This window comes from Anopheles coluzzii, chromosome 3 (genome assembly GCF_943734685.1).
Source record: "Anopheles coluzzii chromosome 3, AcolN3, whole genome shotgun sequence".
NCBI classification, from domain to species: domain Eukaryota; kingdom Metazoa; phylum Arthropoda; class Insecta; order Diptera; family Culicidae; genus Anopheles; species Anopheles coluzzii.
This window is the reverse complement of record NC_064671.1, coordinates 90155872-90170934: the sequence shown is the minus strand read 5'-3', so window position 1 is coordinate 90170934 and position 15063 is coordinate 90155872. Positions and strand designations below refer to the sequence as shown.

Sequence of the window (15063 nt, the reverse complement as noted above, 5' to 3'; positions counted from 1 at the left end):
AAATCATTGTTGCGCGGTGGATTAAGGCACTAGAAAGCGCATCGGACGATGAAAAAATGCGCCTGAACGATGATTTATGTTGCGACCTTTTAATCAGTCGCAACTTATCTTTCGACCAAAGCCAAGCAAGCAGGGGCAAGCAAAGTGGGGCCGAGAAAGCTCCGAGAAAATGACTTTATTTAGGATTTGAAAGAGAAAATGGTTGTCGTAAAATGAAATGATCTATTTCTTTCCTCTCCGGACGCTTATCGTGATGAAAGATATTTACATAAATTATTGCAAAAAATGACAAAAAATGCTTTCAAAAGCTTTGATAGGTAGAATTTAAAGTGGAAAACCCCCTGACTGCCTTTAATATAGCGTCTGTTTGCTGCGAGATTGATCACTCAACATACAAAGTAATCGCGACGTAAACAACTCATTAGGCTTACGCGAAACTTCCAAGCAACTTCTCCGATTTTCCTGAGTCATCGAGGAAAAGTTCTGGAAAGGCACGCAATTACCCTCCTTCGATGATAACGATCAGTGTCGATCATTTCCCGAACGCTCGAGATGCACACTCTGATTGCACGCGTGTCATGCAAAAAAGCAGCCTCTCTCGAGCAGTACATTCCCGCTTTGCACGCGAACGATCGTCTGTCCCGCAGAGCCTACGCGTGTAATCGGGTCAAAATCTCATCATGCCGATAATTTTCCGCCCCAGATCGTGATTTTTTTTACAACCCCACCCTTCTCTCCAGTCGATCGCAATTGCTAGGTAATTTGCTCTAAAGACGACTTAATTGCCCATTCGCGAGTTCCGAACATCTCGACCACGCATCAGGTGTCCGCGCAAACGAACGCAAGCGCGCGAACGCTCCCTTCAAGTCTCCAGCTCCGGTCACTTTCCTCGGACTCCGGACTGATTCCAATCGATCTCTCTAGTCTGCTTTTAATCTGTGTACTTCATTCCCTCGCTCTCTTTCCTTTTCTCGCTCATTCGCAGTCCGTCTGATTTGACTGACATTTGTCTTCGCATTCGATACGATCGCGTCGAGATCCAAATCCTCAGCTCAGCTTGAGCTACCGGGCTTGAGCGTGCGTCGTTCGGCGAGTTGCGCTGACAGGATCTCGTCCCGAAACGCGTCCCAGCGATCAATCTCGTACGTGATTTCTTCGAAGCTACATTTTGGGTAAATGGCTGATGTCAGATCGGGTTGTCGGGCGATCGCCATGCATCGTGATGCCATCGTGCTCCTCACGCACCCGTGTCGACCCTGAACGGCCGACGAGATCTACGAGATCTGGGTGTGGCTTTTCGGAGCAACTTGTCAAAATCATTTGGAGTCGTCGAGCAGCAGCAGTTGGCAATCCAGTTGAGACCAAAAACAAGGGTGCAACACTCGTCCTCTTCTTCATTGCTCTCGTACCTACCGGCTGGAGGAAGTTACAAATCAAGCGAGAATTCCAGCAAAACTGTTGCTGCGTTTTTACCTCTGCTTGCTGCAGGACCGATCGATGTCGATCAATCACCTGACGGCAGCGCACGGTGGACGTGTGGCGATTTCTGGGAAATGCGAATTGCTTTGCTCGTCTGTCGTCGTCGTCCCATGTTGCCCTTCAAATGCAAACAGTTTTTTGGGGGAGCCATTTGAAGGAGATAAACTAATCTGCGGCACGATGGTTTTTTGTGATGTTCTACATTAGTTTGCTGATGGTTGCATCTGGTTCTTGCAGGCTTTAAATGTTTGCTAATCATAAAAATGCTACCACATACTTTAGCCGCTCGACTGTACAAGCTTTTTGCGTTTAACACGTTACGAAGCTCGGAATGTTTGATGCGGCGCAGAAAAATCGCTTTCCCACACTCTCGGCTGAAGCGTGAAATCTACACACACACAACTTCCCTGCTTTAGCACCTTAATTGAACCATGTTCGGGGAGCCGATGTGTGTGGTTGTGCTATTCCGGTTCAGTGAAGCGTGCCAATGCAACCAATGTTTTGGATGGCGAAGATTTACAGCAACCCTTACCGACCTAGCAATTAATCCTCATAAAAAGAAGCAACGACTAGTGCTATAGGAGAAGCTTGGACGCGCAACACTCCTAGAACTAATGCCACCTTGCTATACTCGTGTGTGTACAAAAACCATTCAATCACATGTGGTCATCAACCACCACCCGCTACAATTGCTCGAAAGACGATCGCGAATAGCCTACAGGCTGATAGAACGGGAACCCTCCTCGCCCGACTGGGGGATTGGTAATATCCCGAGCGGAAGTGAAGACACCTGTGCTCACTGGAACGTAAATATCAGCTCGACTTATAGTTGGGACTGGCGCGGGAAGGGACAGCTGGACGAGGAAGGAAATTGGTGGAATTGGCGCAACAACATCCTCAGGTTCGTTCACCCGTATAATGTCTAGAAGTAGAAGAAGGGAGAGAGAGATATATATATATACAAACAGGGGTCAAAAACGCAACAGCACAAGAACAACACCACGACGGCTTATTTGCGCTCGCGTCCAAGTTGGTGTTTGGTGGAATGTTTTGATACCTACACCACACCAAGACATCCAGAGCTGTGTTCCGTAGGCTCTTGTGGGTCGTCGTATTTCCCCGTTAGGTTTTGTTCTGTTCTTAAAAGACAACTTATTTTTTTTTCGCTTGAAGATGTTACCAATACACTGCCATCCATTAAAAGGTGTGGGTGAAAGGCACCCCCATCTTACTACAACTTCTGCAAGAAAACACAACGAAGGGTGACCACCGGGTCGTCGTGGTCGTCGAAATTTTTCCCAGGGTAGTAGAAATTTCTCACCCACAGGCTACGAACCGGAACGGGAAACCCAAAGGCAAAAGGGCAGAACGTGTTCAACATACAGAGGGAGAGTGAGGGAATACGATCTGGATGAGGGTTGGAGCAAGGTTGGATCTTCCTCGCACCCAGAGCGCCCAGCCAAAGTCAGTCAAGAACAACACGCATAACAACGCGTTGATGGGTGCCGAGGTAACGAACGGGCTTCTAGGTTGTGTTGTTTTATGACGCCTGAGGGCTATGTAATTAGTGTGCCCTTTAAACTGTGTTAAGAAGTGCGTGCGTATGCGCGCGTACTGAATCGAAAATTCCTCTGCACTGGAAGATCTTGATAAACGAAAAGAGTTTGATTTGACGTTTCGTGATTTCCTGCTTGATATAACAGTGAAATTATTCGGTAAACTAGAATCCAATATATCTAATCTCGCAGGTCAAACGTAATGGTATGCTCTTGTTGTGGTGCTCGGAGGGACGTAGCGCTCCCGATGCCATTCCCAGGGCATGCACAGGCCCATCGGTGGTCCAACGAATGCCCGATTGTAACCAAAGTCGCACCGTTCGCAGGAACTGTCACGAAATCCAACCGGACATCGACACTCTTCCACGAACGCTGCCTTGCCTATTCCTCTCTGATAACTGCTTGCAGAGTCCATTACGATCGACTGTTCGCTTGGTATATATCGTCCATTTTTTGGGCGCATTTCAATCAAGAAGTGATCAATGTACGAAAGCACTATTAGTAGCTCAATCCGATCGATTGCCGTTCCGTTTGGGGAAAGAAGTTGGTTTCATGTAGCTTGATTCTAGCCATCCCGTTGAGGATCTCGTCTTTGTGGTTGTTCCTGTAGATGAGCGTTCTGTTATAACCCTACAACGTGGAAAACAAAATGTTAGATGTTGGGATATTTGAGTGATTTGTCTTCAATGTTATACCATCACAATGATTCTTGGTATTTCTTCTCCCGTGTCGAGAGGGATCTGAAAATATCCGCCGTATGACTTGGTCTGATGCTCAATGAATCGATATGGTAGGCTGTAGTACAGTGTCCGATTTGAAGAGAAATTCTGAATGTCTTGCTCGATCTTCACCGTACCTTTGCCATCCCACGTTGCGTATCTCATTTTCCAGTCGCCATTGTATACTAGAAGAAACAAAATTTTGACTTTAATGCTTGTTCACCAAAATCATTAAATTACTTACATTCCACCGGTACATATCTGCTTTGTGGCACAGATCACTGACGCCAGAACAGAAACACTTCATACAAGACTTGGCACTTCCTTCTCCGGCTAAGAACTCTCCTTTCGGACAAGGATTCCCTTGCACCGTGGCCATCGTCACCGGTTGTACATCGATTTTGCCGAGCGGATTTACCAAATGACACGAATAATTCCCAGAATCTATCAGACGCATCTTACAAGCAAGATGTCCAACGCCATCCTCCGACACCCAATCACAAACCGGATCCAGTAACTCTTTTCCATTCATTTTCCATCGTACACTTGGGGACGGTACGCCAGTTCCCCGACACGTTAGATTCATCCACTCGCCCTCTTGCACGGTGACGCTTTCAGGCGGTCCTTCAACGAGCGATACGCCCCGACAGCCTTCCTCATCTGAACCATCCGGGCAGTGAGCGAACCCATCGCAACGGAACGTTATCGACACGGAAATGCCACCTCGACACCGGAAGGGAACGTACCTTAAGGGTGTTCGATCGACTGAGATAATTATACAAGGGTGTTAACACTGTATGAGAGCTTGTGGAACAGTGGAAGCGTCTTACTCGCAATGACACTGACAGCTGAGAAAAATATTACACCGAGCACAACCCATTTGCGTCCCATGGCGATGAGTCAAGCCGCAAGACTGATAAGACGTGATTAACTCTGCATCTCGTTTCGGTCTATCAATGCCTTTTTTAGCCCCCCATAATGAGCTAGTCTATCGCAAAGCTGACACAATGTTTTGACACGGATTTGTGACGGTAATAGCCGAGTGACTCATTCGGTTTTGCTGATGTGTTTTTTATAATCATTAAACATGAGCCTGTACACAGGAAAGCGTTCAAATTGAACATGCGCATGCGGCGCAACTGACACAACAAAGTGCCGATCTTGTGCAGTAAAACCTTTGGTCAGAAATAAATTCTACCCAACACACCGGAAAAGCGGTAAATGTTACCCCACCACCACCATCACCACCAATGGGAGGCTCGCCAGGAAGAGGCAAAAGCCGCCGGATCGTTAGCCAAATGTACGTAAACGGCGCATGCGTGCGTGTGCGATCGAGCGCGCGTGTCACCCCGAAAAGTTTCCGCACCCGAAAAGGTGATAGTCTATTAACGATTCTTTGCCAACGCGTGCGCGTGTTCTTCTTGCCGAGTTTCGATTGAAGCGAGGTGCGTATCATTATTTCTGGGTTTTCGGCTTCAGCTTACGATGCCATCAATCCATCGAACGGTTTCGTCGCTCTGATTGGGCACGCACTTTTGTGTCAGTGTACACCGCTCCCCACTGCTGCTCCTCTCTTTCTCTCGTTGGAATATTTATTTATTACATACTTTTCGAATTTGATTTGTCGAAAATCGTGACTGTGACTTCGAGCTGGAAAGGGAAGCGAAAGAGGACACTTGCCCGCACCAAAGCCAAAGTCAGTGTGTACTGCGCGCGTACACGCTTTATTAGATTTTTATGAAAAGCAGCTCGAGCAGCAAACCCCGAACCGATCCATAAATCATTAACCACTGGAGGGGTGGTGGTTGGTGGTCACCCTAAGAAATCGGGAGAATTATCCTATTATTTAAACTCAAAAACGGACAACAACACCAGCCCGAAACGTGTGGCGCCAACGGCGGAAACGGAGCAATGAAATTCATTTATGCTCGTTACCCAAAAAAAACCCTTTCGTCGCACTCTTCCTCCCACCGGAGACGTCTCATTGCTTGGGGGAGGCAGGGCAGATCATAAATTCTGCAGGACGTTATCCCTGCCCAGGTACACCCACTCACCACGGCCCGCAATGCGTGATTATGAACTGAAATCGTCAGCTCCATTCTCGGAAAAGTGAGCAACACCAAATCCGGTGACTGATTAGAATTTTTAATCCACCCTCGGCAACCTGACACACTGTCAACCATTTTTATGCTGACCCTTCCCTCCCAGCTCAGCAGCACCCAAACATGCTCGAAACGGAGGGAAAATGCCTCAAAAGTTCGGCTCATACTGGAGCGCCACATGGCCCTCGGCTGTCCCCAACCCAAGCAAGTGCATCGAATGAATAATTCAAAACTCATCAAAATGCTTGCGATTTTGTTGATCCTTTTTTAAGTTCATTTTTATGTACTTTTTTGCTTGTGTGTGTGTGTGTGTGTCACGTTGTTGTTTGCGAAAAGAAACAACACAGGCAACGCACACATTTCGAACGGCTCCGACGTATAATCCGTTTGCAATAAAACATATACTTTTCTCCCTTTTTTTATTTGCACCTTTTTCGGTTGTATAATTTTCGCTTCTTTTCCAATTAATTTTCATTCGTTCTTTCTCGCCTTTCCAGAGTGTGTTGCGTATGTCGATTCACTCAGAATCTTTTTTTCTGTTTATGAGCTTGTGTGCGAGTGTCTTCCATGCCATAAGCTTATTAGATAAACGTGACGGAAATTAAACACGCTATGTCCCGCCTTTTTAAGCGATGTGATTGCTCGCTGAGCACGTTAAAGATGTGACATCGATCGCCAAATCCCCCTAGAATCTAATATTTATTAACAAACGAGCTTATATGATTTTAAAACTAAAGTACAATACTTTTAAACCAAATAAAAAAAAGCAATTCACTACACAACACATAGCACAAGTTCCGACATCTTCCCCACACATCTTGCCCTGTTTGGTGACATTCCGCAGTGGAGTGGGCGACAGAACCAAACAACAGCAAAAAAAACTGTTCAAAAATAATTGCTGCCTTGCACGTTATGCACGCTAATTGGCGATGAAGTGCAAGATGTACGATTAAAGCAGCATTCGAATGGGGATCGCGCGGCAGAGAGAAGCAGCCGCATCATTCCGGTTACGTTTTAGTCACGCACAATCGGATTTCCGAGCCAATATGGGAACGGCGGAGGAACTATGGAAGAGGCACACAGGATCTTAATAATAAGCTCACCCGTACACGGAGACACTGCAGCAAAGCTTCTCCTTTCTGAAAGCTGCGTGTGTGTGCAAGTAACGGACGGATTCGAACGTATCGTTTGAATTGCGGGCGGTCGATGATGAACTCATCCTCGCCGTAAATTGCTCGCTAAAAGAGGCAATTTAGTGCGTGTATGGGGGTGAACCAGCGGAGCGGTGTAATTGTTGATTAATTACTAGCCATTGTTTCGCTCACCAATCGGAGTGCCTCCAAGGGACCAACCTCGCCAGTTGTACCGGGCATTAATCATCGAAACGATCAAAACCCACCAACTCCCCCCGAAAAGCTGGAATGATTCAAGCCTTTCTTTTCGGGATGGGTAGCGACGGGTGGAGTGGATGATGGATATTTTAAGTCCCCAAAACGCAAGAACAAGCGTAGAAACAGCCAAGAAGCAATTAGCAAATGCACGAGAAGGGGAGGTGAAGAGCACAAACGATCGCGGGAGTCGTTGTGTTGATTAAAATTCACTAGAGCCGTTTGAGGACGGCAACAAACAGACCGAACAGCAACAACAACCGCTAAACAGCTCCAAACGGTCCAGCAGCATGACTTCGACCCTCTGCTACGAGGGCACCTGTTCAATGTTGCAAAATATACTACATCAAAATAAATAAAAAAAAACCTCCAACAACTCTCCCATTGCTTTCCCCGTACCGTTGTTCCGTTTGCTGCCCGTTTCCCTTTGGATTTTATGTTAAGCGCGCGACACATCCACTCACATTGCAAAAACGAAAAAAAAAACTAAAACATTAATATTCAAGCTGACCACGTGTTCCAGCAGCTCCATTTAGCACGAGCCCAAAAAAGGGGTTACCCCCACGGGAGGAACATGGAAGGGACACAGGGAAAGAACAACGGTACAATGACCGCCAGCAGCAGCAGCAGCAGCACGCCAAAGTCTATTTGAATAATAGTTTGTGCCGTGATTTTTTTATTTCCTCCTCCTGCTCTGCCCTCCTTCCTACCCGCGCTATGTTTTGCTCCTTGGCCGGGGAGCTGCTCATATTACACGGCAGGTTTGTTGCTCTATGTGTGGAAGGCAGTAGCAGAGCAGAGCAAAGGTGTGAAAGGGAGCGGCATGAAAGCATAAACAAATTTACTGTCCCATAACTGTTCGATTGTTTTGCTTGTTTTGCTTGGACTGCTGCGAGAGAGAGAGACGAAGACGTTTCGAAGGCGTCTCGGTTGTTCGTGTCTTTTAGTTCGTTGAAGTTACTGGTGGCGTGATTAATTTGGTTTGCACGGAGCAGCATGCTTTATAGCAGTTGGCGAGCGAGTGAATTCTGAACTCGATCATGCATTTTAGTAACACAATTTTATGACAACTCCAGAACATACCATCGGACGGCATCGCTTTCCGTCGTACAAGCGCTTTTTCGATTATCTTGATAAACGAGATCTCATCGGTGCATCAATTAAATGCTCTCCACTCTCCTTTTGCCTGGCATAATCCTCCGATCGAGCCGGGATCCCAATCATCGCAACCAGGTGTGATAATCAGCACGCCGGCGAATGGTGCTAGAAGCCGCCCGGCGGAAGGGCCACCGAGTCAGTAATTGGGAAGCTCGCGTAAATCAAGCCCAAAACCCCCGATCGCGGATGGTAAGTCGGATGCTCCCGGGCGACCACCGGCAGTTGCTAAATTGAATTCGACAGCCCGAAACGAATCGAAGCAGTCGCACCTTCTCCCCGACCAGCTTCCCGAAAGGGCTTAAACCGCTAACAATCGCCAGATTTATGAGCTCAAGCCCCGTGCAGAACGCGCCGAAAGCGACAAACCCCGCGCCATTCTGTTTGCCACCAGCCAGCGCGTAGAGCGTTGCGCTGATAATAAATGTCAAACTTAATTTACCAATGTCATCGCAAACGGCGGCGGTACAGCCTGTTCCGATCGGTGTGTGTCATCACCCGCGTGTGTGTGTGTGGTTGCATCCTTCCGAAAATGAACGGCAGCCAGCGCCCAAGAGAGCCGCATCGCAGTCTGTGGAAGTTGCGATTCGTGCTGATAGCGCGAGCTCGTCTTCAGACAAGAGCGCAAAACACAGACACAGAGATAGGATGCCGCCGCCCAGTGAAGGACGGTGCCGCCACGCTGCCACCAACACGTGCAACAAGGGGGGAGGGGTTGAAGGGTGCAGAATTATTTATCGCCAGAACATAATTTACTCTCCCACGAGTGATATGAAGTGTGCAGTGTGTTTGTCTGTCGGGAAGCTTTTTGTAGTTGTTGCACACAAACGAGACAGGCTAAGGAAAGCGAAGAATATTGCCCGAACACTGCGGGTGTAAAGCATCTTCGTTTCATTGCTGCTGCTCGGGATTTGTCGCTTGCTTTTGCTGCGGGCTGCACACAAAGACCTTGCAGAGTATCTTATGCTTCCCAAACGATCGGTTGGAAGTAACTCTTCGCCTTTTCTTTTACTCCAAGCTTTAGCACTATTTTTCGCTCTCTCACTCTCTCTCTCTTTCGATCTTCTTTGGTGTTAACTTCAGAGTATAATTGGCACGCGCCTTTATCGTGATTTTAATGCAGCAGTGGAAATTCCTTACCTTGCCCCCCCCCTTCCAGAAAGCCCTCCAAAATCGGTTAGATCGAAACGATGCGAAGGCAGTAATTGGAAGATCCCGTCGTCCGACGTCTTTAGCGTTTTTGTGTTGAATTTTTGAAGCTTAAAATTAGGATCTTTATGGCTGATGTTGCTCTGATACCATTTCCTGCCAATTCTATTTGACGACTGCTCTCTAATGTATTCTTCCTCTCTTCACCAGGTAAAAAGTGGCGCTCTCTAACGCCCCAGGATCGTCGTCCGTACGTGGAGGAAGCGGAACGGCTGCGAGTGATCCACATGACCGAGCATCCCAACTACAAGTATCGTCCCCGGCGCCGAAAGCACGCCAAAGCCCGGGCCGGGCCGAACGGTGCCGCCGGTTCACTCGGGACGGGCGCATCGGTGGGCGCGAACAGCCAGGGCAGTGCTGCCGGGGCCAACCTTACGGTTAACAATTCGTCCCCGAGCGAACTGAACTACGGCGACGGTGATTCCTCCCAGCGCATGAGCCCGTTCACGTACAACCCGCACTACTACGCCGGTAGCAACAACGCACTCAACACGCCCGACTCGAGCCCAACGCAAAGTCCGGAACCGATCGCCGTCCCGCCGACCGTCGGCAGCCGCAAGCTGGCGGCCGTAGCGGCGGCAGCGGCTGCAAACGGAGGCGCCGTACCTGCCAACGGGGACTCCAAGATGGACGATGTGTCGTCTGCCCTGCCGACACCCGAGATGAGCCCGTTGGAGCTGGAGAAGGAACCGGGCTTCGGTGGAGGACTCCATTCGGCCCACGCCGGCAGCTACGATGACCTGAAGAGCAAGCAGAAGCTGACGTACGACGGAGTGTACGGTGTGAAGAGTGAGCAGAAGCTGCCCGCCACCTTCCAGGCCCATGCGTACGAACACGAAACGCACCAGAGTCATCAACAGCAGCACCACCAGCAGCAGCAGCAGCAACATCATCAGAGTCAACATCATCACCACCACCAACAAGACACTCTCGTGAAGCGTGAGTACGGAGGATTTGGGCACGGTGGCGAAAAACGATACGCGTACGAAGGCGTGGGACAGCTGGTTAATGGCAGCGGACTGCACGAGAAGCGCAACTACCTGTCGGTGAGCTCTGGGTCCACCACGACCACCGCCATGGTGAACGGGATGTACGTGATGTGCACGAACCGGAGCATCCTGGACCAGGGCCACATCGTGACCGGCACGTACTTCCCACCGCTGGCAACGTCGGAGGATCACCAGACGCTCGGCACGACCACCATGACGACCAGCAGCCACGGTCCAACGCATCTCAGTACAAACAGCAACCACAACAACGGCAGTGGCAACAGCAACAACAGCCCCGGCACTGCCGCCAACGCGCAGAGTCAGCTGAAGAGCTCCAACGGACTGCTCGGTGCGGCAGTTTCCACCGCAAACACGCAGATGTCCCAGATCAGCAACAGCAATGCACAACATTTACAGCAACAGCAGCAGCAGCAACAACAGGCGATTTCTAATGAGCAACTCAATAGCTACTACGGCACGGCGTCGCTACCGAACGGGACGCTGCCGACGTACTCGTATGCCTACAAAGACTACGGCATCATGTACGAGAGTCACAGTATCCCCGGACAAGATGTGGAGGGTGTTGATTCGCGCGATCTGGACAAGTACCTCAAGTACCCGGACAGCAATCAAAACTTTAACGGGTATGACAGTGCGTCCTACCATCAGACGGCAGGATCTTCCCCGGCAGGTGGATCTATCTATGGACTGCCGCAGGGTGAGTACTACACGTATGGAGGTGCAGTACTCGCACACCAGTCTCCACAACATCAGGCGCAACAGCAACAACATCAACAGCAGCAGCAGCAACAACAACAACAACAACAGCAGCAGCATCAACACCAACAGTCTCATCAGCTCTCGCTATCAGCCAACGGAGGAGGAGCCCAAGGCATTCCCAAGCTTTCGGACGTGATGCTGCAGGGTCCGGGATCGCATCAGCTGCCCTCCACTCCGGTCGCTCTGTACGCGCTGCCACAGCTTCAGCACGCGCAGCATCTTGCCGCAGCCGGCGGAGGAACCACTCAGCTGGTGTCGGTGCAGCACGGTGGCCATCCGCTCGGCCCGAACGTTGGCACGATGGCCGACATCTACGTCGCGAACGAGCAGCAGCTAAAGGACGACGAGTTTAGCAACATACTGGCCGGTGTGCGCAAAACCTGCTACAGCAATTAGGGCGCGGTTGCCGGACGGCCGGGTCCCCGGAGGGCTCGTGGAAATACTCAAAATAGGACTCTCGGGGTGGGTTATATCCGAGATCCTTTTCTTCCCCCAAGGTAGTAGAGCTTCATTTCAGTTTATAGGTGTGTTTTTTCTTGTTTGTTGTTTAGAAGAAGCTCGCCCGCACACACACGTACTCTCGTATTAATCAAATCCCTTCACTCGTTACGCTGTTGCAAATCCCTTTGATTTTTTGTTTAGTTGTTAGTGTTTTGTGTAAATTAACGATCATTTCTCGATTCCCCAACGTGTGGCACCCACCGAAAATCCATTCCACGTTCAAAGTGACTGTGTGTATATTGGGGAGTAAACTGTTGGAGAAAACAGAGGGTTCCACAGCGCGGACTACGAGTGAACCAAAGGTTTTGCTTTTCTTTCGTCCCCAGCGTGAGCAATAACAGTGTAGCGTAATTTTAATGCAATTTTGTAAAAATAAGAACCCATGTGTGTGAGAGGAGAGGCGCGACGATTAAGTTATCTTTTTTTTTTGCACCTTATTGCAGTTGCTCCAAGTTTTTCCGCATTACGTATTGTGTGAGACGACATTTGTACATAGCGTGTGTTTTTCTATCATATACTCTCGTTACGAGCGCGAGAATATTGTACAGAAGCGGATGTAGAAAATCGCATAAAGGTTATAGTTAAACTTTTTCAAAACAAAAAGCAACAGTAAAAAAAATTAGACATCAGTCCCCCTTAAGTAGGGGAAAAGTATCATCACATTCCGCTAGAATAATGATCGTAGATTAGTAGCAAGTGGGGAGGGCAGGAAAACAACATTATTATAGAGGTTAATTAATCGCCCAGGCATTAGGCGAGCTAGCAACAGTAGGAACCAACGGCGACATGCGTGACGATGAGTGCCTAACGACGATTGACGATTCGAAAATGCGCCACCTTCTGTTTTGTGTCTTTAGGGGAGAGTCTCTGGTGGGAAAACTCTGGATGTGATGATCCTCCTGCCCTGGGAGGAATCGGGAAAAATCACGAAAGCGGTATAAATCATCGCGCAGCCGTATCTATGAATCATTTATGTTGAGAAGATCATTAAATTGAAATCACATCAAAGGCTGACTTTACGACCATCTGAGTTTGGAGGGAGGAAAGGTGTCGTTCCTTCTGTTCCCCCTTTTGTTCAGCGCTTTCCGTTCATTATTTTCCTCCCCGAAAACAAAAAGAAGTTCGATTTCCTGCAAGTCGTCGTTGGCTCACTTTCACGTCGGAAAAGCGGCCTTCCTGGCCGTAATGAGTAAGGTATGTTTAGAATAACAAAAAAAGAGAGCGGTTCAGAAACGCCCCAGGAATGTATGAGTGAAATAAATTAAAAGCATTGATAGATGTTCAACCAATACACGGCCGAGTGTGTTTGTTCGATTATTTCATATTTTAGGGTCCCGATCAAAAATTTTGCTGTACGGTAAGTGTGAAAGAATGCTCCAAGTCCAACCACCTTGATGACCCTCCCAATGATCTGGCCCCAGCAGCAACAGCAGCACTTAGTCTCTACGCCTCACCCATTTCGCTAAATCGCGATCGCGTCTTATCGCGAAGTTATCCGACGGCGGCCACAAACGTCCAAGCGCGCCTGACTGCTGGCCATTAGCGATTTTAAGATGCGCTGCTAAGCATGAGCTTCGCTTTTCTGCTCCACTCGCCTTGTTAAGTGGTCGGGAGTGAGTGCTACGCCTCCTACTCGCCTCAGCCTGTGCGTAAACTCGCCCTGCGTGGGCTCTGCGCAACACGAAACGCAATCGCGCGAGAGCAATGCTTTAGTGATAAGGAGAAAGCGCCCGCTCGCTGCACTGCCGAAGTTCCGTTCCGGTCGGGTCAAATGGGCAACCCACCGTTTCGCCCTCAACCTCGCCACTCCACCCCAGCCTCCACCTCTCCCCCTGCCCTTTTTTACGGTAAGGGGGCGTGCGGAACGCGATGTGTGCTATTCCGTTCCGGCTCGGTGGCTTTTCATGGGAAATGCGCCCGGGATGCCTTCCCTGTTGCGGTGTGTTTGGTGGCGCGGTGTTATTCCTCCCCCTTCACCCTTTCGAGGCCCCACTAGTGCTGCCCATTTCGCTTTATCTTTAACACTCATTTTCATGCGCTAGAGCAAGCGGAAATGAACCGATAGAAAGAGAGAAGAAAGGAGGAGAGCTAGAAAACGTATAGGAAAAATGATTTTCATTCCCGGAAGATAGTATGACCCTTTTTCTAAAAAAAAACAGGGAAGCCCATCAAACCCTTCTGACTTCAAAGGGAGGAAAAACTGCAAACGATCTGCTTTTACGACATTATTAGACGGACGGGAGCTGTACAGATTTTAATCCACATTCTCCGTCTTGGAAAGTGGTCCCCGTTTATTGTGAAATGTTTCCTCCATCTGTCCCCTTTAATGGGCACGAACTTCAAGAATTACAGTATCTGGAGTAAGAGCTCCTTCCTTCCTCTGGAGTTTTCTCATTTGCATCCCCCCCACAGAACGATAAGAGCGCGGCAAGCAAGCGGCCGAAAGAAAGCAAGCAGGTGCGGAAATTCTCTTAATGGGCAAGATTTATTATCTTGCGGAAATGTCGTAAATTCGAGGCATAACTGGACTCTCGTGGGCTAAATGGGGTTAGAGGAGGGAAAAATGTGTCCAAATCTTTATTTCCTCTTTGCTACAAGGGTGGCGCGATGTGGTTTGTTGGTGATATTTAGAGAAATGAGGTTTTGTATGTTTTTTCAAAGCTTTTTTCATTCAGAGACAGGGTATGCGATAGAAAAACAATATTGAATAGATCGGTAATAGTGTCACCTCTCTCACGCGATATTATAAATGAACTGCTAAACGATAATCGATTGAAAGTGCTCTCCGAAGAAGACAAATGGCTAAAAGCTAAATCAAATCCGGACCAGCAAAGTGTTAGGACAAATACAGAGATAAATAGATAAATAAATAAATCGTGGCTTAAAGAAGATGTTGAAGAAAAAAAACCAACCATCCTAACGGGACTTTTCTACGCACATAATGTTAAGCTTTTTTCAAACTTCGCATTCGAATAGTATAAACAACCACCCTACCTACCGTCTGACCTCGACGTGCCAGCTCAGTTCTGCTAAATGGCGCATCCATTAAGCTTGGCAGAGAGAACGTAAAAATGTACGCTTTGTAAAGCTTTCCACGCGCGCTTCGGTCGTTAATAATAACAAAAAACCACACACACGCATCTGCACGGAGGCACAAGTGCAATCGGCAGGGCTTCTGCTCAACC

The 15063-nt window shown here is 48.5% G+C and overlaps 3 protein-coding genes across 3 annotated transcripts in view; 1 reads left to right on the top strand and 2 right to left on the bottom strand.

Annotated features, from left to right (window-relative positions):
• LOC120960153 (probable citrate synthase 2, mitochondrial) overlaps positions 1-4666 on the bottom strand; it is a 106390-nt gene extending 101724 nt beyond the window's left edge. Inside the window, exons 1-2 of the mRNA XM_049608423.1 lie at positions 4585-4666; positions 4143-4519 (exon numbers count right to left, since the gene is read on the bottom strand). Of these exons, the coding sequence (XP_049464380.1) occupies positions 4143-4519; positions 4585-4645 (438 nt within the window). The 5' untranslated portion in view covers positions 4646-4666. The remainder of the gene's footprint in view (positions 1-4142; positions 4520-4584) is intronic.
• LOC120956409 (putative transcription factor SOX-15) overlaps positions 1-13169 on the top strand; it is a 52425-nt gene extending 39256 nt beyond the window's left edge. Inside the window, exon 3 of the mRNA XM_040377862.2 lies at positions 9759-13169. Within this exon, the coding sequence (XP_040233796.2) occupies positions 9759-11773 (2015 nt within the window). The 3' untranslated portion in view covers positions 11774-13169. The remainder of the gene's footprint in view (positions 1-9758) is intronic.
• On the bottom strand, positions 3143-3958 carry LOC125907249 (uncharacterized). Its single transcript, XM_049608428.1, has 2 exons — positions 3731-3958; positions 3143-3665 (listed from the first exon to the last, which is right to left on the bottom strand). Exons 1-2 carry the CDS (start codon positions 3917-3919, stop codon positions 3534-3536), a joined length of 321 nt encoding a protein of 106 aa, XP_049464385.1. The 5' UTR covers positions 3920-3958; the 3' UTR covers positions 3143-3533.
• Positions 13170-15063: the final 1894 nt, after the last annotated feature.